Source organism: Phaeoacremonium minimum (assembly GCF_000392275.1).
Source record: "Phaeoacremonium minimum UCRPA7 unplaced genomic scaffold PA7_03_scaffold_496, whole genome shotgun sequence".
Taxonomy (NCBI): Eukaryota; Fungi; Ascomycota; class Sordariomycetes; order Togniniales; family Togniniaceae; genus Phaeoacremonium; species Phaeoacremonium minimum.
Genome location: NW_006921398.1, coordinates 603,677 through 628,844, shown reverse-complemented (window position 1 = coordinate 628,844; position 25,168 = coordinate 603,677). Strand labels below are relative to the sequence as shown.

At 52.1% G+C, this 25,168-nt stretch overlaps 3 protein-coding genes across 3 annotated transcripts; 1 reads left to right on the top strand and 2 right to left on the bottom strand.

Moving 5' to 3' along the window:
* Positions 1-14,773: 14,773 nt before the first annotated feature.
* On the bottom strand, positions 14,774-17,387 carry UCRPA7_6897 (putative anion exchange protein 4 protein; the record flags this gene model as incomplete). The annotated part of the gene is made up of 5 exons (XM_007919432.1): positions 14,774-14,784; positions 15,066-16,067; positions 16,124-16,677; positions 16,731-16,901; positions 17,080-17,387. 5 exons carry the CDS (start codon positions 17,385-17,387, stop codon positions 14,774-14,776), a joined length of 2,046 nt encoding a protein of 681 aa, XP_007917623.1.
* A 788-nt stretch (positions 17,388-18,175) lies between these two features.
* UCRPA7_6896 (putative ribosomal protein 35 protein) lies at positions 18,176-19,298 on the bottom strand (the record flags this gene model as incomplete). The annotated part of the gene is made up of 2 exons (XM_007919431.1): positions 18,176-18,954; positions 19,013-19,298. The coding sequence occupies 2 exons, from the start codon at positions 19,296-19,298 to the stop codon at positions 18,176-18,178; spliced, it is 1,065 nt and encodes a 354-aa protein (XP_007917622.1).
* Positions 19,299-20,091: 793 nt separating this feature from the next.
* UCRPA7_6895 (putative 60s ribosomal protein mitochondrial precursor protein) lies at positions 20,092-20,949 on the top strand (the record flags this gene model as incomplete). The annotated part of the gene is made up of 1 exon (XM_007919430.1): positions 20,092-20,949. One exon carries the CDS (start codon positions 20,092-20,094, stop codon positions 20,947-20,949), a length of 858 nt encoding a protein of 285 aa, XP_007917621.1.
* Between the last annotated feature and the right edge of the window lie 4,219 nt (positions 20,950-25,168).

Sequence of the window (25,168 nt, the reverse complement as noted above, 5' to 3'; positions counted from 1 at the left end):
GGCCTTAGGTCCAGACGTGGGCTCCAGCCGACTGGTCGCGAGCAGCTCGTACCATTGTCGGCCCAAGGATGCTGGCTGTGGCAAGATTTGGCAATCTCGCAAGCCTAGTCGTGCCCATGGACGAGACCGTCGTGGTTCTACATTTCGCGAGTTGTTGGACCATCTTGAGCAAGGACAAGGACCCCCACTAGGACCCAACGGAAGGGAAGCTGTGGGCTGCATCTACCCCTGACAAACCCATTTCAATTTCCGCCACATCTTCATACCTCATTGAGATACACTACGCTACATACTCTTGTCTAGGGACCTGACTTTCTACCTGATGGGAAATGGGCCGCACCAACAGACTGTCGCCCCATATTCGCTTTAGCTGAGTACCTACACCAGCAAGAGCAGGGTGTTGTCAGGTCGAGTGCTGGCGCACCCTGCCCGTGTAAGTGAAAAGGGGAACCACTTGACTTCCGCTCTGCAGCACCGGCGCCTCCATGAGTCGAATTTGGCCATGTTTAGCCTGACAGCCACCACCGCCCAGGACCAGCACCAATTCGAGCAGCCACAGACAAGCCGCTTACAGAAGATTCAGGCACAAGCTCGGTTCTCGCATGTGTCACTTTCTGGCCCCCATCTGGCCACATCTCGATTTGTGTGCCCGCCATCACTCGTGGTGATCATCCTTCCTCCCCTGTTGCCCATGGGCCGTGTGCCTTACAGAAGATCTCACCCAATCCACGAACCCGCGAGCCCATTTCGACAAGCTGTGCCTGAACTCATGCTTTCCAGTACGTCCATACAGGCCCCTCATCCCGTTGCCAAGATCAGCCATTATTCGCGCAGTTCCCCTGGGCTCGGTCCTATCTCCATGTATTTACACATCTAACTAGGTAACCAGGAGTCTGCTCCGAGTAGCCTTCTCCACCTGTATTCTACCTTATTGATGGCTCCCAAGGACTCTCCAGCAACAGAAAATGGGAAGGGTTGCTACAGGCTTTAGTCGCACTCCACCCCCCCTCGTACCCCTGATGAAACGGTGGGCTGACATCCCTGTAACGGAAGGCTTCTAGTACAGCCAGTAGAAAAGTCCAGGGGGCACGGACATTGCCATGGTGGAAAAGAAATCCCACTAACGAGCGACAGTACTCGCTGGCAAGCCCATGTGTCGCGCTACTCTAGTCTCACGCCTTCTCTTCTTTCGACGACTCTTCAATCCAGTGGATACCTGCACAACCAGACCAGCTTTTCTGAACGAGCTCCACCAGTGAGCATAGTACCCGTGGAAAACTGCGAACTTCGCAAAGAGCATGGACACACCGTTAACACCACCATCATCATCATCAAGGGCAGTGAAAGCAGGAACCTGGTTCCTCGGTGTGTCGTCTGCAAAAGTCCTTCATCCTTCGTAGGTGGGTGCCGAGGGTATCTACCTGCCTTACATTGTCTGTCATACCTCGATCGTGCCGTGCGGAACGGTCGTCGGCTCTAACTTGACTTGCTGAAACTGCTCTGTTTCCTTCGCAAATGCCACCTCCCTCGAAGCAGATGCTCATGCGGCACACCTGGGATACTTAACTCTTAGTACCTAGGTATCTACCTAGGTGCCCAGTCAGAGCGGATTCTAGCATTGTCTTCCCCGTTCTATCGCTCTTTACCTCCTCACCTAGGTACCCAGGCAGGTGTCCATGAGGCTGCGAGTAAGACACGACTTTACACCCTATCACTAGATCTCTACATAGGTACCTTACGTTGCATGCCTCCCGCGCCTTTCCTCCCCTCCGATCTGTAGCAACCGCTCTCTTTCCAGACACAGTGCCGACCTGCATAGTCGGCCCCGAGGTATCCTCGCTACTCTTCTGGCGGCTCTCCGCCAAACCCCACCCCTGTGCCTACCCCATCCCTCCGTCGCTCATTCTCTGGGCTCCGCTTCACTTACCTCCACACAACAGAGGAAGGGGAAGGGGAAGGGACAATGAATGCTACATTCCCATCTGCACAACACCTTCCCAAGCCTTGAGAAAATCCCTTTCTTCCCGTGAAGGTAGAGCGAGGTAACGGAGGCAAGGTCGGGTTGCGTTGTGCCTTCCTTCTGCTACACTCTCCCTTTCCCCAGGACGGTACAGCACACACCGCCTTCCCTCCATTGCTTCCCCCTTTCGCTGACGACTTACGATGAATATGTGCATCCCAAATCCGCACAAAGGACACACGAAGGTGCCTCGGGTACCTACAATCGTGCATCAAGGACACCAAAGCACAGTACGTCCATACTGTACGTGTATGTACGATATCTACAAAACAGCGCACCGCCGGACCCTATCACCTCTCACTCTCCCTCACTGAGGGCGTGCACAAGGGCAGTAGTAGTAGCAGTAGCAGGAGTACTACCAACCCCACCCACGGTTAGCATGCCATTCCATGCCATGCCATGCTCCCACCAGGTCACATATCAGCCTACGGCTCGTTCGGCGCATCTTCCCACAACCCTACAACCCTAGCTTGTGACCTTACTACGGGGCATGGCTCGCCAAATGATGCCATGGAAGCAAGCGCTCCATTCCCATCACAAACGGCTGTGTCTGTGTTTGAGGACTGACCCTCACTCGCTCCAGCGTCAGCATGCTGAACCGGAGTGGGCCACACACACCACACTGCACTCCCATCGACCTCCCTCTGCTCTCGTCCGGCATTAACGCTGTCTGGGGAGCATAGGATGATGACATGATGCGGCATCAGTATTCAAATTGCCGTCCGCAATCGTCCTTGTGTCAAAGCTCAGTCTATCACGAAGCGTAGCTACGTGAGCTCAGTAGCATCAAAGCCTGAGGTTGCCGCTCGCAATCAAGGCTGTTAAGCCGTGTCAGTGTCGTTTTGCCCTGCGCTGCCCCTCGACGGAGCATTGCTCCCAGCTAACCGACTTCTCACCGAATTTGCCCTCCGTCCATCAGTCGGTCGCGAGGAGGCGGTGTCTACCAGGCATCCCTCTGCGTTGCTTAGGAATAGGAGACTTAGTAGTCGAGCGACGGGAGAATATTGCTCGCTGAATGCCGGCTTGCACGCACGCATTGCAGTGTAGACTACGGCTGGACAGTAAGCCACATTCACTACCCTAAAGTTCTGTGCGTCAAGTGCTGCATATTACGAAAGGAGTCTAGGCACCCCTAGCCCAGATGTCGGCAGGGAAGACAGATCTACCTCAGTGATCTTCCATCGTCCCCTGTCGCCACACAACAAGGGTCAAGCATCACAAATCCCCTCCCCACTACCCACGCTACTTCACGACATGTCTACTTTGCCTACCATGCAGGAAGCTGTGAGTCGCAACCAAAAAGCCGCTCACTGAGCCACCCTGGTCGCCTCGCTACCTGTACCGATCTGGCCGCAAGCCTTCTCACTCACACTTCTCTCTCTACTATGTACCTCTTCCATATCCACTCACCCCCCTTTCCGTCTCTATCGCACGCCCCTCTGCCAGGGCCTGGAGACTGGACGACACACCCTCCCCTGGTCTGTCGATCTTCCCCATTGGCTCGAAGCAAGAGCAAGTCTCAAAAACGGTCATGCTTTCATCCGTAGAGTCGACACTGTACTAATGTAATGAAGGACCAATGAATGCTTCACAGATGTCCCAGCCGAGATGGTCCACAGGTCCTCTAGTGTCTCTCCACCTCCGACCTTCTTCCCTGCCTCGTGGTGGCCATGGTGGAATGTACTTCTTGCGGCTTCGAGTGACCTGCCCGCCGTTGAGCGGGCCTGTCTCGTTTCTCAGCTCTGTCGGATGTTTGCGCCGGTATCATTGGCTTTAATCTGCATCTACATGCTGCTCACATCTTATCCACCGTCGTGCATGATTGTTCACAGCGGCATACCTGGCTTCAGCAGTAGTTGCCGCAGCTTATTTCGTCGTTCGTGAAACTCGCATATTCCTCTCGCCTCCTCTTCTCTGCTTTGGGCATGTGCGTGTGTATCTCACCTATCCTTGGCCAGTGACCAGCAAGTGCCCTGTTGGTTCCATGCCATCAGGAGCACGGCATTAGCCATTCAGCCGAGAGCCATAAGGTCCAGGTTTCTTTGGTATACCTTTCCGTCGCTTTTTGTCAACCGCTGAGGGACGTACGGCGTATGTGGCTCAGCAATTCCATGCTGGGCCGACTTGATATTATAAGACCTGGACCATTAGGTTGCGGCTTTTCTCGAATCGTTGTGCCTTAAAACGTGCCTCGAATCTGGCCCATTATAACCGCAGTCTTCCATCAGGTACCAGGTACACATCAACCTAGGTGCCTTATCCATCCGCCTTTTGTGATCGTCCGTGCTGGCCCTGTTCTGTATTCGGATCCAGCCCTCACATTTCTCCGTCTGGATTAGCGGTGCCATCGGTATTAATTCCACCTCTGTCGTACTAAAGCGCAGGGTTTCTCGAGGCCGGCTTCAATACCATCACAACTATTCATCGACCTCCATACATAACAGGTACCAGGCAGGCTCACCAGGACATCCCAGTCGATCAACCCCGCCGAAGCATCATTCAACACCCTCAAATCAGATAATATATGGTCTTGCCTTGCCTCTGGGGCATTGAGGCGAACTTCTATCCACCTGCTTTCTGCTTTCTTTGCCGGAACCCTACACCAGACTGCCTGACGATTTATTGCCCTGCAGATCGGTGGCCAGTAACCTTGCCCTGTCGACAAACTATCTGGAGTCGGTGGTCCTCGTCTGATCTTCGTTTTGACTTGCACTCTGATCTCCTCGTCAATCACCAGCTTTTGAAGTCTACCATATCTCAAAAAGCTGTGGCATATCAACGCAATTCTCCCTTCCACAGAAGGACAGTTTCTGGTTTGATCTACACTGAAGTCTGGAGGAGCAGCTAGAACTGCTAGCACAACGACGTAGAGATTCGACCACCACTTTTCCCGTCGACTCTCCCGGCATATTTTACCTATCTCTGGCCGCAAGATCTACTGGACAGAGATCTTCGTGCGTTTTGCCACAGAACTGGAAGGACCATCAACCAGGATTTACCTCCAGGGCATGTTTAATCACATACTCTGATCCGTAGCTTCGTCAAGCGTCCTCGACATTCGTTCAAAATACAGTGCGTCGTCACTCTTTCCAATAGGAGACGATCAGATCGCACAGCATTTTCTCCTTAGTTGTAAACGACGACCAGTTTCCCCAAGACTAACCGAGACCGCTCTTTCCAATGCTTGTTACCAGGCAATTCGACACCGAGCAGAATCCCTGGTCTATCAGCAAGTACGAGGCCAACCTTCACAAGTCGACGACCACCCCACGCATGTCGAACAACTTCGACACTCCGTTGTCGACGCAGTCAGACTGGCAGGGACAGTACTCCTTTCTCCCGCCAGGAGACAACACCATCTTTGCCCAGTCGTTTGATCATGTATCAGGATCCAATGATTCTTCTGGTTCTCAAGCCCAACCGCGATCCGCAGCTGCTAGCGATGCTTTGGATATCTCGCCCAAGACAGAACACACCACCCTGAGATCGCCCCTTAGCCATCGCCGAAGCTTGGACCCTCTAGGTCTTCGGCAGCAGAGGCCACCATCACCAATTCCCGAACAGCCAGAACAACCTGGAGAAATCTATGCGCAAAAATCAGGGGGTTCTGTGAAAGACGAGTCGTTGATTTCGACGGATACGCCAGGACTTTCCCTCGGATCTAATCCTTTATCTTCAGTCTCGTCCGCAGGGCAAGGACCAGACATGCCTATAAGCCAAGGTGGAGAAGAGGGGATTTCCAAAACGGAAGAGGATGACGAGGTTATCGACGATGATGACATGATTGAAGGGGAGGGGGAACTTTCGACGCAACCACAGACTGCCGCTGAACGTACAGCTGCTCGGCGGAAAATGAAGCGCTTTAGGTAATGAATACCAAGCACCTATGAACCAACTTCAGCTAACTCGCTGACCTCCTTAGACTTACCCACCAGCAGACTCGATTCCTCATGAGCGAGTTTGCCAAGCAGCCTCATCCAGACGCAGCGCATAGAGAACGCCTTTCGAGGGAGATTCCCGGTCTTAGTCCTCGACAGGTTCAGGTCTGGTTCCAGAATCGGTAGGCATTCCTCCTTAGAACTCGGGAATCACCTGTTAATCCTTGACTCAGGAGGGCGAAGATCAAGCGCTTGACTGCAGACGACCGAGATCGTATGATCAAGATGAGAGCTGTGCCAGATGATTTTGACAACGTTCAGGCCCTTCATTCACCATATGGAGCCGTTCATGGGCTTGGCACACCATTGACCTCGCCCGTTGATTTTGGAGCTTCGTCTTACGCCGACCATATGATGAGACCGTTGATGGTAGATGTCCGACGAGCTGAAGGAGATGAGCATCTTTCCCCAACTGGCCTCAGTCCAGCCTTTGGAAGTATTGGATTCAACCCGGCTGCTACGATGAGCAGTTCGGATATCCTTTCACCATTATCACCAAATTCGAATGATCGTTATGGATATTCTAGCCACCTTTCCACACCTTTGAGCGCTGGATCACGAACATCCAATCCTTTTGCGAGACAAAATAGTCTTGATTCTAGCATGCAAATGCACAACCATCACCAGCGGCAGCAAATTCGCCCTCTCCAGCCGCTTCAACTAAGAGAGACCATGTCAAGGTCAAGATCGGATAATCTGCAATCGCCACTTCGGTCAAGCATGTCTTGGAAAGGAGACTCGATTGACTATTCGACTTACCACGGTGGCAGTGGCAGCCCACAATTAGGTGGGCGTCAACAATCTGTTTACCAGCCCGATACGTCTACCACCCTTGGGGGTTACGAACCAAGCACATATTCTGGTAAGTTGAGGTTAAGAATAGCGCAATTTCGGTACCTAATATCTTTACAGGCTCAACTGTCCAGTCCCCAACACACATGAGTTATCCTAACTTTTCATCGTCAAGTTTGTCGCAAAATCAAAACCGCTCACGCCTCCGTGCAGCTTCTGCAACTCTTCCGCTAGGGCTGGATCTCCGCACACAATTCCGCTCAGTTGGCTCAGGGCAAAGCATGCAGTCATCAGCTCATTCGCCAACCCACCGGTCCGCATCTACCTCGCTTGGTGGTGTGACTTCAAGCTATTCAACGAGCTTCCCATCGGCTCCTCTTACAGCACCAATTGACTACTCTCTGCCCCGAACACCGGGTTTTCGATCCTCAGGTCATGATTATTCAATGCCACAAATGAGTGCCCCAATTGCTCCGCCAAATGATTTCTCCCAGGCTTTCCAAGCTAGCATGGGTGGCTCAAGCACTCGGACACCGATGAGAGACACGTTTGGAGGCGGACCCCTGTCTCTCGGACAGAGCCACGGATCCAATGATCGAAGCGATGACTACTCATCGGAGGGCATCGGGGCCGGTATGAAGCGCAAACGAAGTTTCACACTTCCTCAGGCAGGAGCGACAACTCCAGGAGCCAGCCAAGCATATGGGAATACGACTTGACGAGGACGAATTCGGAAGGATCTAATAAAGGGACTGCGATAACGAAGGCTTTTTCTCTCATTACACAGAGATTCTACATGAACGCCAATCTTCCTTGTTGATCTTCACTTCCAATAATACCCTATTTTGGTTTATTTGTTCATTTTCTGCCTACCATCCCTCGAATTGTGTTATTCTATACGGGTCCGTTACCAGTTTCATGGATTATATGCCTTCACCTGCTTTGCGACTTGTTCACTTGCCCTTTGGCACGATATGTAAGGCAAATGCCTGGACCGGATGGAAGAAATGTATCATTTATTTGGCTTACAATGCACGAGGAGAAATATGGCGGGAAAACAGAATGATCATAACGACTTGGGCGATATCTCTCTTGGCCTACTCCACAAGGAGCGAGGCATCTTAGTCAGGCGGTACGGACCGAATGATATGTTTATAACGAATCTGGGCACAGAATTCTTGCTTTCTTGTTCCTCCCCAAAGTATCGCAGGAGGCTGGATTGGTAGCAGGGCAAACGGCCAATATCGCGAGCACAAACTTGAACCTCTGAAGCCAAAATTTCAGGGGCTGTACATACATTGTTTTTCTTCGGCACCAGGCGCCCGACCGATGCAACCCTTTGCGTCTTACAAGCGATATTCGTTCGGGGTTTCCATTCATTCCGCACTTCACAAGCTGCATGCAGGCGAGGGCTGGGTGGACTGGCGAACAGACGGGCGGAATAGACACCAGCGGCAGGGCGGCTGGGGAGATCTGGGTTGCCGAATCTTCTTGTACAAAGTACTTTTTATTAGCTTCTCCTTCTGCTTCTTCTATAACCTTCTTCATATTCGCTTCTGCACGAGTACCCCGCGAGCACGGCTCGCTTGCTTGGTTTTACAGAAGCTACTTGCTTACTTACATTGGTATGTGTCTTGGCTTTGCCGACAGGGAATGGCTTTCTGGTTTTTTTGGGTTCTTCAGAGAGATATCCTGTTATTTGCCACAATTTACAAACCTGAGATACCAAGAAAATGATCTATGAGCTTGATTTCCGCAATCTCCCAAACCTGAATGTCCAAGTAACTATGAAAGCGTTTGATATGCTCTAGTCTTAGCAGACTTGTCTAGATGTAGTACTGAGACCTGGTTGGCTAACCTGGACCACCGGCTTCATCTCGGTCACGGCCCCGGATTCCACCATGGCATATCTGAAGTTTGCTATAGCCCTGAAGGGTGCAATTGGGTTGGCTAGAACGCTGACGTGGGCCTAGTCTTGGGAAGTTAAGCTTAACACACCGTGATAGAGTGAAAATGAGGATTCTACTACCTTCTCGAGGTTATGCGGGTCAGTAGTGACCTCATGAACATCTTCCAGGGATTGTTGGACCATATTCTGATGCTTGGCAAAGATGCCCAATCGGGGCTTTTACACATACGGTGCGAAGCGACATGAAAGAAACTCCGTATTCTCGGCTCTTCATGGTAAGTTAGGCTGGGGTATGCTGTCATCCGCTCAGTATCATCATCTGGACTGCGGAGGTGATGGCGGGGCGTGGGAGTACGAGCGCACCAAACGCCATCTTCTTCGCTCTCTCGCCCACTGCAGAATCCAGAATTCGGAATGTAACGCTAGCCCAAGGTGTAACTCGATTTGAGGCAAAATGGAGATTTCCTCGCCGATCGCCAGCCAGCCTTGTATAGCCTCTGGGGGGAACGCAACTAGACAAGCGTCGTTACTGCCGTAAGGGGGCACACGGCTGCTCTGGCGGGCTGATGCTACGGTGTGCCTGGCATACATCGTACGCACCCACCATTTCTTCAAGTCCTCTGCCGTCACCTTGACTCAAAGGGAGGGACACCGACAGGCAGAGAGCATGGCGGACACGAGCTGTCAGCGGATGAGTGGAATGGCACCCTTCGAGGCGTACCACCTTGGGATTCTGCGCTAGAAGCCGAAGACATGTCAAACCACCTACCGTCTTACACCGCTGTTGAGGAGGAGGGGGGACTAGCATCCGTCTGAAGCCACAGTCACAACCGGCTGATGGTGGCTTCCCGGGACTTGCTGGAGGATGTCCAGACAATGTTGCGCAGATGACACGCAGGCGCAAGAAGGCTGCTAGAGAGGGTGTGCGCCTAGCGGCAATTGTCTTTCTGATGAAGCCGAACTGGGAAAGCTCGGAGTGAGAGCAAGACAAGATCTCACGTCAATCTGAGCTCTGCATGTTGCTCTAGCGCCTACCTATCTATTGCGAAGGGGCAACGAAGGAGGGTGGCCAGGTAGGCTCTTGCAAGAAGCGAAGCTGCAAGCGGGACATATGTCGAGTTGTATGAGTGACTTGGTCCAAAGACAGCCGGCCTACTTTGTTCGCTACACAAACTTGAGCACAAGAAGGCTAGATTTAAGCTTGATGCTGTACGCCTACAACCAGGCGGCAAAAGGGCAGCCACCTCCAATACGGACAGGGCTAAGGCTCAGAATGACTGGCCAAGGAGTCTGCACCAAGGAAGTGGGCAAGACAAGACTTAACATTTTGATAATGACGGCTACGACGATTACCATCGCTTCACCCCTGAGCAAAGGAAAAGCCACAAATGCAGGTCGAGCCTGGATGGACTGATAGTACAACACTCCTATCGTGAGCGTAAATGGAGTTGACAGATGCACTACGACCCCCGGGTAACTCTAACACACCCAGGGTACCCAGGAAGAGAGTGAAAGAGAGCGATATCAACAGCCCAGAGAGGCCAGACCAGACTGGCTCTACCGATGGTCATTCCGACTAGGGAGGCTAGGGTATGCTCAGCTAGGACACAAAGCAGATCAATCACCTCGGATTTCCGATCAGGTAGATAAGGTGTTAGCGCGAGTAGCTGCATTGTATTTGCAGCTATATGCCACAATGCTCTGTATAACACTGAAGAAGCAGGCCGATAGAATGGGAGATGAAGGGCAAAGTAGACGCGCATGAGTGAGCCGAGGGACCTACATGACGCACGAACACATGGGGAAGGCAGAAAGGAAAGACGGGAAGTCATCCCTTTCAGATTCAACGCACATGGACACACTACGGTGACGATCAGAGCCACTCCAGGAGAGAGGATCACTTCCGCAGTCTCGAATGAATGCCACTAACTTACACGCAGCTAAGGAGAGATTGTTGGCCCGGCTGTCTTGGAGAATATGAGACCCGGCTCTCAACAACACCCCGATTCTGGCATGGACCCATGCGCGAAGCCCAGTACAGCATGACGATACAACCGCATCGTGCGTGCAGTGTGGTCTTAGCGGCGTGGTACTAGTCTAAGGGGCGGCATGAGGGGGGCACAAACGACTCCATACCGGAACCGTCGTCACACCTGAGAGAGACTGTTGTCTGGCTGATGGGTCGCAGAGCAACAGCAGGAGACGATAGTGGAGCGGGTAACACACGCAGCAGGAGAAACCAGCACGCAGTACAACAGACGCAATAGCTGGGGTTCCATCAGCGTTGCTGGCCAGCCCTGACGGTTGGATAAGCCGAAGCCGTGCGGAGAGTACCACGGTGCCATTGCGGTGTGTACTAGTGGTTCTTCACCCCACCCGGTCGGTCCATTGTCGATCATAGACGTATCGAGCAGAGACAAGAGAGACGATGACTTGGATACCAGAGAAAACAGCCATACAAACCCGGACGGGGAGCGAGAAGACGACGGCAGACCAGGGTACAGTAGCGTGTGTAAGTGCGGTCTCGGGCAGGCAAATGCCCTGAGCCAGATGAAACAAAGTTTGGTTGAGTGCTATGCAAGAGCCCGCAAGGGCCGAAGAGCCTGGAGCGCAAGTCTGCGAGCTTAGCCAAGAAACAGACGCCAGTACGTACAACACAATACCATGCAGCACAGTCCTGCATAGAACCAGGGCGGGTACTTCGGAGCAGAAAGCGGAGAGACACTTCACGCTTCTTGTGTCTCTACCAAGAAAGGACAAGGCTGCTGGTTCTTGTGCGATATGAGCAGAAGAGTCTCAGGTACATCCGACTTGGTTGCGACAACTGCGCAGACACAACCAATACTTATTCAGGTGGCGCAGGTCAACCCATGTCATCGTCACGAGTTAAGAGAGTGACGCGGTGCGGCTCGAGGCAACTCAGGAACAGTCATCATATGTGATCATAGCTATTACTACAGCAAGAGTCATCATCACTCAATGATAGCTGTCGATAGCCAACTACGGCCGAGCTGAGCAAGTGAAGTCAAAAGTGAAGTGGCTGGGTAGAGTACCGCCGAAATTGCCATGGGCAAAAATCCAGGAAATTCAGGTTAAAGAGCCATCTATCCGTATTATTACCCCTGTGCACTGGCCACCTCCATCTCTGTGCCGTGTCTGTAGCTGCCAGGCTCGTGTAAGTCGCCTAGCACCTTTACATGTGTTTTGCTCCCATATCTGTTAGTAGCAGCATCCGTCCTATCATCCTCAACGCCCTCCAATACGACCCCTTCGAAGATCTCGCTGTGACGCTGCCCACGCAAGAAATCCTGAGTCGCCTTTCCTCCAATGTTCAGTTCGGAAGGTAGTCCGGTCTCATGTATCTCTGTCCATCCGCCCTTTCTTTCTGCTTTCTGGTAGCCTCACGTGAACGAGGTCGTAGTCGTCGGTGGAGTTAAGCCATGTAGGTATAAGAGGATTCCCAACGGCTATAAGAGCCACGACTTAAGGAACCTTCATTTCCGCCAGCAAAAACCTCCGGTCAAGTCAAAACCATCGCAGCAAACCATCCATGGGAACCCTACGTGCTTCGAGTGGACTAAGCATCTTGTATCCCTGCCACTGTCACTTGAGGCAACACTTTCCACGAGGAGATCTCTTTGGCTGAGGCAAGCTAAGCAAAGTGCCGAGAAAAGACTGGAGCCCCGGCCATGAACCGATGGGTCCGTTTTCTGTTTCTTTGTCTATACATTGCATTTCTCTTATTCGCTTCTGCGTGCGACCGGGCTTTCGAGTCTACTGCCCTGTTCTGGATTACTCACTTCTGCCTAAATGATCCTGTGCCTGTCGGAGGAAGGCGAGCTGCCTCTTGCCTCCGAGCAACCCCTGGGCCTTGCGTTGCCCTTTCATGACTGGCCCGCTCGTTTTGGCTGGGTGCTGAACCGTGTTGTTCGGTCTGAGCCAGGTCTCTTGGACTTCGTTCGGTTGCCATTGATAGCCTGGCATGAGGTCACTCAATCTATCTTCCATCCAACTCCCGTGAAGGCCATGGCCGTGTGACGAGAGTACAAGGGTCCTGCACTTGGTCCTTTGACAGCACGGGTTTCCAGGACGGGATGCGGCTTGGGGGAAGACAAGCATCGCATCGGATACTACGAGAGGGAGAGGCTATACAAATCATGCACACTCCTTCCCAACGATGGCGAACCTCAATCAATCTGCTCATTAATCGAAGCCGTGGCAGACGAGGTACGTCCCTCGTGCTCTGATAGCGCGTACATGATTGTTCGATGCAGAGCAATATCGAGCCCCCGTTCTGGACGCAGTATCCATGTGCTTTATACAGTGTACGGCGGCACTCCAGGAGCAGATGACCCGTTAGCACGGCGCGGGAGTTAATGAAGTCGACTCCATACTGTCAGCGCTTGCCTGATTGTTCTAGTTGCTATGTGCCGCTGTTGACGCTCACGCCATATGTCACTGCAGGTCAATATTTTCCGTTCGGCCGTTCTGCATATCTCGGGCCTTTCATCCCTGCTATATGCTTCTCGAGCAAAGATGGATTGAGACTCAGCGGCTCGAGGGTTGGAAAAGTATCGCGAAGTCTGGCCATTCCGATCTCAGGCAGTCTGACGCTGGGACCTGCCCCGTTGACCGCACAGTGAAGAGGCCACAGCTTACAACAGCCGAGTGCATAATCTATGAAAGTCCAGGGTCTGTTGGGGAAGTGGCAGGGTCCAGCATTCCGGCTGTGAGAGATAGCAGATCACCAACATCCAGTGGCTGACAGATTAACTGGGACCCAGGGCGATATGTTGTGCCGCTGCCCCCACCCATGGCCTCCACGCCACCGGCCTCGTGGATGGGGTATTGCGGATCTCGAGATGGCTGGCAGTTTTACGTTCTCCCTGTTCGATTATCCTGCTTCACTCTAAATCTCGAGCCATCGCGTCGCTGGCTACACAACTCGAAGTGTAGCGGCAAGAAGAGCCGAAAGGCGGAGAAGACAGGGAAGCTTGTGGACCACGATACTGGCACCCCAGGAGTCTATGTCGAGTAAATGATCAGGCCCCAGATCCCGGAGAAGCCGCGACATTGACCAGGCGCTCGTCGGACGATCGAGGTTCTCTTCCGCTCGGCTGGCCAGCCTCCAGGCGGGGGACCTCAATGCCGAAGCCAGCCAGCGAAATGTCATCGTGAAGTAGGTGGCAGGTGGACGAGGAACCGGCGCTAGCGCTCCGGAGTAGGGACAGCCGCGCCAGAGCTGAGCAAACTTCCCTCCTACAACTATCTATTCGAGCGTGGATATCTGAACCCCTTTATACACACTCAATCGCAGACTCTCTGATGCAGTCTCTTTGGCTTCATATCTGCCAGGCTGAGACGCAGCTTCGCCTAGAGAACGCAGATGAATTGGGCTCATCTACAGTGAATTTATTATGTATTGAAGAAAATGGATCGAATTAATCAAGTGATATTACTAGGGCAAATTAAGGCTGTGTCAGAAACAGGTTGTATGGATAAAGGAGGAGAAGCCGTTTTGTTGGGAAGGCACACAGGCAAAGATAGGGGTAAAACCTCGAGCAAATCTACGAACTATTGCAATGAGAAAGACTCTCTACAGCATGAATTCCAGGCTTTATCTTCTCTGATGCTTCAGGAGAAAATTATCTGTGATTTTCTATCGTCAAATTTCATCGCCGTGTCTCTATGACCTGTGATAGATACTGTTACCCCTGAAAATGGCTTGAAAGCGCAGTTTCACGCCCACAAAGGGAGGTCCACGACAAAAATGCATGGAGATGAGCCCTTCAATACAATAATAACAATTAGTCTCAATCTTGCTTTGACTTTCATTGAATTTGCGAGTGGTTGATTCAGAATCGCGATGCCCCCGGCTGAGATAGTTCTCCAAGACAGACAACAGACGATCTTCCAACCACACCAAAACATGCTCCATCATGGGCTGCACGAGCACGGAATCGAGAACTTAATATTATCATACCCTTTGCTTCTTCTATTACTTATGGGACCAATTCAGAACTATATTCATTGTAAGATCACACCGATGGTTGCGAACAGATCGAGACCAAATCCTCGACAAATATATGACCCTCAACTTATGCCTCTGGGCTCTTAAGCCTCGACTACTGATCTGTTTAACCCGATTGTATATAGCAGACAGACAATATCTGTCGGTGGCCTAGTAGTCGAACGTTGACTGTCTAGGAGATCGCCGTTCGCCTTCTAAAGGGCAAGATCGTGAACGCAAGGCTTGCAGGTGTTGACCAACAATTTAACGAAGCATCTCCCACAGATGTCGTACATTTCTCATCATCTCGATCGAATGATTATGCATTTTCGCAACTTCTACAATTTACCTCTAAACTCTAAGCTCTATGTCGATGACCGCTCCTCCCCGACTGACCTCGTCTATTGACCGGTAGTCTATTCATCTCTATCGCCTCACCATCATCATCCCTTCTATCTCGACCAACCGCACTATTCCTCCTCCTCGTCCCACCCGATGTCGATGTTGTTCCTCGGTTCTCACCGAGCTCCGCCAGGTCCTCTTCGCTCCTCCTACCGTACTGATCACCCCTGACCGAGGGTGCCTCGCTACCCATCGCCGTGTTCTCGCCGCTTCGAAACAGACCCCCGCTGCTCTCCACACCGCCCTTACCGTTGTCTGTGTCCTCGGGTGAATTGTCATTTGCATCCAACACGTCTTCGCCACCATACGTCCCACCAACACTCTCCATAGTAAAGGGGCTGGCGGTAGGTCCGTCGAGAATTGACAGCTCTTGCGGCGTGAACCAACGCGGAAGCAGCATTGCCCGCACGGGTATGAGAAGCAAAATGAAGATGGGAAAGCCAACGGCTGCGACGGTCTGCGTAATTGCAAACGTGGCGCCGAAACCTATTAGCTCCACGCCAACAAAGAGCCAGACCGCTGGGCGCCGAGGTATTTGTTTGAGCGGGTGGCCACCAGGCGTGAGTGACACATCTCGCAGCAAGAAGAGGATCTTCGCTGTTATGCCGTTGGCCTCAAGGGCTTGGAAGCCCATGATGAAGAAGAGTCCTGCCAGAACGCCCTGAGGGATGAGATGGAGGACAACCAGGAGCGGTCCAGACATGGTGCCAAGAGTGAGAAGCCCTTGGGCCAAATTGGACACGCGCTGCTCCACGACATGGGTCGCCTTGAACTCGTAGTGGCCCTTGTTCTCTCCACCTTCGTCCGCGTCGAGGACAACCTTGGTCACGCAGAGCGATTCAGTGTGAAACGGAGCTTGAGGGATGAGTCCGTTAGGGAAGGGCAGACCCAAAAGGCCCGCCACTCCGGTTGTAAGGCCGAGAAGGAAGAGATCCCAGTGAAAGCCTGCGGGCTTCTTCAAAGGAAACTCAGTTCCCTGTGCTATTAATGACGATACTAGACGATTGTCAGCAACCGTCGGCATTCTCCTGTGAGTAATTATGTCAACTTACCGTTGTGGTCGAACCAGAACAGGATAGTGAGCAGTATCGCAAAGGGAATAGCAAGAAAGATGTCAGACACTCTAATATCCCAGAAATGGATGAACCAGCCCCTATCTGCGGTGGGGAAGAAAGACGTGCTTGTTGGGAGATTCTCCAGGGGAACGTTGCTCATTCTTCCAATATGAACGAAACCGGAGAAGAACACGACGGTGAGGGGAGTACCGTAGTCCTTTAGGAAAACCCGGACATGGTGATGGAAAAGACTGCTCTTGCCCAGTTCTCCGCAGATGTACGCCACCATGAAGACCAGAAGAGAGATCATGATAGACAGGTAGAATGGCTCTTCGGAGCCAAGCCTAGTCAGAACTTGAATGCCTTTCTGGAGATAGATAAAGGCAACGTAGAACCCAAAGATATCACACGGAAACCGCGTGACGTATCGCAGCCAGTTGCAAGAGTTTGTTATGGCGAGAATCCAGTGCAAAACCAGAGACCATAGGCCAATCCAGCACATAAAAGCCAAGTAGTTTGTCCCAGTAGGATTCATGATATCGAAAACAGTGCTGCGAGCAAATGTGAGCGTCTATTGTCTAAGAGGCACAGTGAGAGTACCTACTAATTGAACACAGTGATGGGACCCGTGACTCCAACAATCACAAGTGGCTGGCAAGCCAGAAACGAGAAGACAACTGAGCCAAGTACAGAGGCGAGAAGTACCTCGTTGACACCATACTGCATGTGAGTCTTCGTGAACATGTCGAGGGAGAAAGCCAAGGCAGGTAGGATACTAATCAAATTGTTAGTGATACAATCGTCTTCTTAGAGATGTCTACATCAAGATCGATGACACAAGTCATGACACGATGCAAATGACAAGATAAGGAACAAATTAACATCAGGGCCAAGCTGTCCAGATTCGAGAACCAAAGGAAGTTCAACGGGGCCATTCACACGGGGATTCATACTTGGCAAAGTACATGTACACAGTAGCAGGCACAACTCGATAATCCCAAGCATCTACCCAATCACTCCAATAAAACGGAGCTCGACGGCGGATGTCGTGGATCATGCCCTGAAAGATACGGATCTTCCACCATTCCGGGGTGTGCTGATGGCTCAGGGCGGCAGAGCTGCGTGACATCCTCTTCTTGAGTCCTCCAGCAAGTGAGGAGACGCGATCCAGAACATTTGAACCGGAGCTGGATCCGCCCGGGTGCGAGGCTGTGGGTAGAGACAACGTCTCTCTGGCCGATGAGGTCGCTCCACTTGCCATTGTGGACGGAGATCAGGAATTGAGGAATGAGGAACAACACAGGAGACCAATGCAAAGAGACTAGAGACTATACAGCATTTCGAGCTTGTACGGCTTGCCCTCTGCCAATTGGCTTACACAAGTCGAAGATAGAGACGACGATAAAAAGTAAAGGAGGCAGATCTTTGGGCGTCCTGCTGATGGGTGATCGATGACATAGATAAGTCGGGAGCCTTGTAGAATGGAGGCCGCCACCAGCGGGAGAGTGCCAATGTCGATTTTCCCGCCATCTCTGAAAAAGGTAAAGAGACACTGTGAACCACTTTTATTCTGGGGTAAATCGGCAGTGTATCGGACGGCTGGCCTTGCCAAAAGTGGGCCGCTCCGTATCCGCGAAATTTTCAATCCAATGATGTCGCCGGCCGCCGTCCGGTCCCAAAATGAAGTGCTGTCGGCAGATTGAGTCGGCCCCCGGATACGTAGATTCCATCCTTAAACTGATTGTCAAAGACATCGCTTTGATAACATTACAATGTGATCGTAAAGCTTGCGAAGTCCATTCAAAACTCTGAGCTTGTCTCTCATCACATGAATTACAACCTCTGAGAGTTCAGAATTTAGGCCATCCGCATGCGGATAAACAAGCTGTGCCCGTAAGACATGTTTTGGGGTATGAGCTGGAATATGTATATATATGGGCTCTATGCCATTTGCACATAATCTAACACGCCAATGCGGCAATATTGGATACAATATGATACACAAAGCTTTCGCATTACCATCCACCATCCACAGCGACAATAGCCACCTTAGCGGATGTTCTTTGTATACTTCCACAACTGCCTGTACTTCGGTCCCTGTCTCTTCGCTTCCCAACCTCTTGCCTTCTTGGGCCCCTTAAGAGACTCGATCCGCTGTCTCCTGAACTCGACGTCCGCACCTGGGATGCCGTTCCTCTCCATAACGGCGGCAGTGCCCTCGTCCCATACCGTACGGAACAGGTTGAATCCGAACGGCTTCAGGCCAAATTTGTCCTTGAAGCTCTTCAGACTGAATCCATCCCGGCTAGAATAGAGCTCTTTGAGCTTTCCAACATCCAACTTCTGCCCAGGCTCCTGCTCTAGTAGAAATATGGACAGACGGTGATATGGTGCACCCTTCTGGCTGAAAGCTGGCAGCCAGGGGACCGCAAGCTGGTCTGCCGGATCAAACTTGGCTAAAGGAAAGGAGTTGATGGTTGGGCTGACGGGGATGTTGGCTGCCAGATAGTGGCAGCGTCGTGCGAAGCCGTCCTCTTCGGGGATAGGTACGTCGCTGTCCATGACAACGATGGACATGAGACGCTCGCCCTTGTTGAATACCTGGACGCGGAGGTGGGGGGCAACCTCAGACACGATGCTGTCCACAATCTCTCCAGGGGCAACGCGGATCTTGCGGAAGGATAGCTGCACATCCGCCGTGGGCTCGAATTTGGGCAGGACATCTGGCACGATGTTGAATTGCTCGATACGCTGTTTTATGATTCTATAGGGCATCCCTCGCCACTTCTGTTCGGCAAGATGTCGGTAGATAGGCTTGTTCATGTCACCTAGCGGACTGTCAGTCAATCGCGGTTCAAATCTATTGCCAAGACAACAAGGACTCACCTAGACCGTCCTCGAACTTTCTCTTCACCAATGGGTCGTTGATATCAGCCAAGATCTTTAGCTCTTCTACGTAGCTGCGCAGACTATCAAGCCTCTTTTGCTTCATGTATTCTCCGTCTCGGAACTTGCTCGCGTCCGTAGCCTCGAGCTTCTTGATCTTCTCGACCTCGACACGTATCTGTTCGAGCTTCTCTTCTCGGTCCGCCTGCAGCACCTTCCGTGCTTCCTGGAAGCATTGATACGGTAGCTGCTCGAAGGGGATATTCGGTGTCGTGCGGATTGCCATTCTTTTTCTGCGAGATCCGATGGGCTTAATGCCCTTCTTCATGAGCGTCTTCTCTGCCCAGTGGAGGGTTGTGGTAGTCGGATCCAGCAATTGTTGTCTGAAGCTGGCGTGAGCGGCATCCTGTGCAGCCTGTGCCGACCCGGACGAGCCACTCGTTGTCGTCGGCTCAGCATCCTGTCGGCTGGCCGAGTTCGAGAAGGACCGGATCGCAAGAAGAGGCGCCGGCGTCGATTGCGCTGCAATGCCTTGCCTTAGGCAGCGAGCAATGGGCTGGCCAACCTGCTGACACCGTGACATCTCGGTAAGTTGTGATGCCCTGTGTCGGTGCTGCAGGTCTTGAATTGGGAAGTGTCTTGGTTGGATACACGCGATGTTAGGAGCTCTCAGAAAAATTCGGGACCCTTGCACTAAGTTGTTAGGAGGAGCCGCAAAAGCGTCCGTGCGCGTGATTGGTTTCTCCTAATCGTACCATGTATTTTTTTCGACCATTACACTCGGGATTCACGACCAAAACTATCCTGGAGCTTCCCAATCCGCTGCAAATCCCGGCCTGATTACTTGTCAAGTCCAATCGCCTGTGGTTTGGAGTGTTAGCCTGCTCTGAGAACGTTTGGCGATATGGCTGGCAAAGGCGCCGGCGGCCTTACAGAGGCCATGAAGGCGTTAAGTCTTTCATCTAGGACCTGCCGAAATGCTCTACCAGTAAGCTTCACCTAATCACGGATCTGGCCATGAGTTCCAATTAACAATGTGTGTGTAGATACGGTTGACTACGTCCTCATCCCGTCGCTCTATGGCAACAGCCGCGACATCCTCTAACTTGATAACATCCGTCGACCAAGCCTCAACAGCTGCAGGATACAACCCCCTCCTTACCGTCCCCGTCACCATCTACAATTTCCCTACCATGGAGCCGCGCTCTCTTGAGTCCTGGTCCACAAAACACCTCTATCTTCCACTGCGACGGGATATCCTCCACCTGGCAGTCGTCTACGAGGGCGACATGACGCGGCAAGGCACCGCCTCCTCCAAGAACCGATGGGAGGTGCACGGGTCGCACAAGAAACTGCGGCCGCAGAAGGGCTCGGGCCGGGCGCGTGTTGGCGACAAGCAGAGTCCTCTGCGCAGGGGCGGTGGCAAGTCGTTCGGCCCCAAGCCGAGGGACTTCTCGACGAGCCTCAACCGCAAGGTGTACGACCTGGCGTGGCGCACGGCTCTGTCATACCGGTACCGCCGGGGCGAGCTGACCGTGTGCCAGGACGGGATGGAGCTGCCGCTGCCAGACGACTTTCTCGCACTCGCGCAGGCTGACAAGCTCGGCCGAGAGCTGGAAGACGGGTATGTCAGCAAGTATGTCAAGCAGATGCTCCATTCACTGGAGTGGGGCAAAGCAAACGGCCGGACACTCTTTGTTACGGGGGATAGGCGGCCAAACCTTTTTACGAGCTTAGAAGTCGCCGGAGAAGAGGCGCGGGCTCTCGAGGTCGATGATGTGGATGTCAAGGACCTGCTCGAGACGGGCCGGGTGGTTGTAGAGCGGAGTGCATTAAAGGAGATGATCGAGAGGCATCAAAGCGACCTCATTAGTCGTGTGTTTATCCATGGTGTTCGACGTCCCGGCCCGGCTATCGGCGAGACACTTGTAGAATAGAGTAGAGTAGGGTTCGAGTTCGAGGAAGCGACTCCTGTATAGCTAACTGTAACCTGTACAATACAATTAGGGTTGCCTTACCCTGCCTCGTTAAGAAGAATCTGATTATATTGTAAAAGGTATTTCATTGAATATTGACAATCGGCACGATATCGCCACCTGTATGTGTTGCAAATCGTTTGGCCAGACAGTCACAAAATCATCCTTGCGACATCAATCTGGCCAAACATGTATGCTTTTTTTTAATTTTGTTTTATTTTGTTTTTAAAGGATTGAGTCTATTCTAACATCAATACTGCATATGCTGGAGGAAAAAAAAAGCAGTTGATCGTGTACTCTCCTCTATGTCGCTCATCGTAAGCCGCGTGGATGGTACGGATAAAGGGTAACTGATTGATTCCATCGAATTAACTCCCATAGAAAGTACCGATTATGAAGTCAAATGGATGAGGCATGACTTGCCCATCGTTTGGAGGCCCCGTCGGTATCAACTTGGGGTATTATGTTCGCGACAGAGCACCTGAGACGCCTTGCTGTTCAGGAGAAGCTTTGAATTCAGTGATAATCTGTAGGCTCACCAAGAGCTAGAGACTACTATAATGCCAGGCTCCCCCTAGAATACTGGTGCAACCCTCTAGGACATCAGAGAAGATAGTACTGTTGTCCCCCCCCCCCCCCCCCCCCCAAAGTATGGAGATAGGGCAGGTAGAGAATGGCACAAGCTAGCTCAGAAGGGCCAGCTACTAGGATCGAGAGAAAGATCCCACGCGTCCATTAAATCGACCCCAAGCTATTTTGACCTCAAAACCACTGAGATGAAGCAGAACAATTGCCTACCGTTTCAAGTGTCGTGCAGCAGAGGCATTTCATATGGATGTTAACACAATCCTCTATCGAGTGTCGGGGGCATACGAATGGCGACCTAGCATCAGACCGCCTGCCAGATTGAGCGGACCAACAAGAATCGAGCTTTGCTCTCAAGCATCTCCCGGCCTCGATTTTCGCTTTCGTCCCTGATCTGTCACCTTGATCTGTCACTTGGTTCTGCTTATATTCCAATATCGAGGTTTATCAACGCTCAGCAGTCCATCTCATTCATCCTCCGCATCCACGACCGACCATCAATCAGGGCATGAATGTGCTTCCCTAGACAGGCAGCTCAGGCAGTTAGCATGATTGCGCTCTCCTGAGTTGTCCCTTTAGGCTCCGGCCGGGGCTACAGGAGACAACCAGACTTCCTATGCCGTCCAAGAGCACCCTATCACCCTGCTCCAATCGACGACATGCCAACAACGGCATGCACTGTATGGTCCAGCACTTTCAATGATGTTGGAGATCCCTTGGAACTCAGAGCTGATTGGGAATTGGAAAGGATGACATGACGTCCTGCTGGGCGGCTCGAGTCGTAGAGTAGACCTGACTTGCATGGACCGAGGCTCCACACAGCTGACATTGTGTAGGGACCCCGCAACCATGCGCACTCAGCGATTCTCGACAGTTGTGGCGATGACGACGCTCCATGTCAAATGTGCAGTATCGCTTCGACCATGGCACGTCAGTAAGCACAACGACAAATTCTGAGAGAGAACTATATATGAGGTTCTTTCTCGTAACCCGTATTGCCACACAGGTTGACAATAAAGGTTCCGAAATCAGCTGTTTGCTCGAGTGAGGCCCCTTCCTAGACACGGACTCCATTTCACCCAATCTCGAGACCGTGTGTTCCCCAGGCACTATCCCGATTTTCTCCATACGCTTCAGCAAGACCACGACAGTCCCTCCTCTTGGCTGATGTAAGTTCAAAAGAGAATAACCGGCCAATCAAAATCCGGAACCCGAGGCAAAGGGCATTGTCTAGGTCCTAATGCTCCGAGTAAAGTCAGGCCACAATATCTCGCCAGATGATAGACCTCCAAAGCCCATCCGATGTACGCGGCTGTATCAACGTGTGCCGCACACGGCACGAGAAGAGAGAATGTCATTGCGTATCATCAAAGCATCGAAGTCGTCAAATTATGTTAGTATCCGAAAAAGAAGGACGTGTCATTCACGAGTTCAAAGAAAATCGACAAGGATGGGTAAAACAAAAGATGGAGGGGCTCATGACTGGAAGAGCTGTCATAATCCGTCATCACTACAGCACAAGTATATCAGTTATCCCCCCGTGTTGCAAGCCCACACCTGGCTAGGCAAACGTGTCATCAGGCATATCGGTAGTCGCCGGATCTGGTTCAACCTTCACCTGGCTTGCTGGCAGTTGACTGAAAGTACTACCTGTAGTGGTAGGGGAGGCTTGAAGTGAGGATGCTGAAGTCACGTTAGTGGTCAGAACGCGCAAAGGGTGGCTAAGCACATGAGAGACCGAGCTTACCGTCTGAGCAGGCGAGACTGTCCCGTTGAGATGACATGGAGGCATATCGTCTGTGTCTTTGCATTCCTATCAACGGTACCCCAGGCGTTGTGCTGAGTCTTCGCGTATGAGCATTGCCGTCAACAGAAGCGTTTTGGCTGACTTGATTCCCCTGCCCGTCAACGATTCTCCTCGCCTCATTCTGTATCCATTTGTCGATAATGGGGTCTTGGCAGCTCGCATGAGACATAAGTTGACTCTTCATTTGAGTTACCTCTCCCAGCAGCCCATGGTATTCCAGTTGCAGGCGGAAGTTCTGGTTCTCCAACCCAGATTTCGTCTCTTCCAGGTCGGAGACATATTCTTTCTTCCTTTGGCGACATTTACTTGCTGCGACCCGATTCTTTTCGAGCAACCTGTTTCTCTTGTCGTGTTCTGCTTCCTTGTCGGTGACGACTTTGGGCTTGCGGCCTCTACGCTTCTTCGGGGGCTGGGCGGGCATTGAGAAACTAGAAAATGTGTTCGCAAATCTTGGGTTGCTTGGCGACGGGAAGCTATCCGTGGACCTTGAGTGCGATGATCGAGTGTTGGACTTCGAGGCAGTGATGCTGAGAGGTGCTGCTAGCGCCCTGATCTTGTCATCACCTGGCAGAGCTGAATCGTAATAGGCGCTCGGGTCGTTGTTAACACCAGCGAAGTCATAGTCACTGCCGTCCTGGATGGTAATGTCGGGGTCCTCACATAAACCGAACGCGTTTTGAGTTGCCACAAAGGAGGCGGACGATGCCGACGTTACGAAGGGGATTTCATTGTTGGTGTTGGGATACCCAGGGCTACTTCCAGGGGGGATAGGACCGCTGGGGACTTCGAAGTGACTTGTGTATGAGAACGAGGTATCCCCCATATCGAACGGGTCGCTGAAAAATTGGGCTGGGCCGTCTATGCCGCCCTCCTGTCCAAGGTCCTCCAGCTGGCGTGGCACTGGCCTGTTACCAGCATTGGTGTTGGTGGGTCGGAGCATCCTCTATCTAGCGAATAAAAGGGGGGGGTTTGAGGGGTGAGGAATTGACAGAGACAATACAATGCCGTTGGACAGACGTACTGATTCCCCAAGGAGCAAGGCGCTGCAGGTGATCAGAATCCGTGTGTCCTCGACGGAGGCACTGTTCAGCATTCACGGGCTGTTGGCCTAGGGGAATCGACCTGGAGGCCGATGATCGACAGAACGACTGACGATGCAGGCAAGGTTAGCTATCTCTGCTTGTCGGGCATGTCGCGATGATAGAACGGCAACGAGCACCCTGTGGTCCCTTGGAGCTACGATTTGGGACCAGCTGGTCGATACTTCCTTTGCTGGTCTGGTTATGGGATGTATGGGATGTATGAGATGTATGGGATGGGATAGTGGATGGGGAAGTGGATGCGAGGAAGCAGGAGGGAAGTTAGGTAAGCTCGGTAGGGTTGGGTAAGGCTAGTAGTACCTACCTGAAGCTTAGGGAGCCCGGTCTGTTGCGATACCTAGGTATGTTTGATGGGCCGGATCGCCAACACAGAACAGGTGCGGACCCCAGAAATTCTCAAATAGGTACGGCAGATGTCTAGGGAGACATGGTGAGGTGCATTTCAATTGGCCTGGCTTGCTCCTGCCTACCTAGAGATCCCTGCTGCGTAACCTTCTAGATGCGTATACGTAATTATGCTTCGAGTCTCCTGTGAGGAAGGCGCGATCCACTCCTGTAGAGGGAAGGAAGTCTCCGCGTGGGGTTTGCCCTGGACGTGAGCGACGCTTGGCCGAGTAGTCTAGTTGGGTTGAGTTAGCCCTGGGTTGGCTTTGGCTTTGTTGATACTGTACTACCTAAGATAGGTACG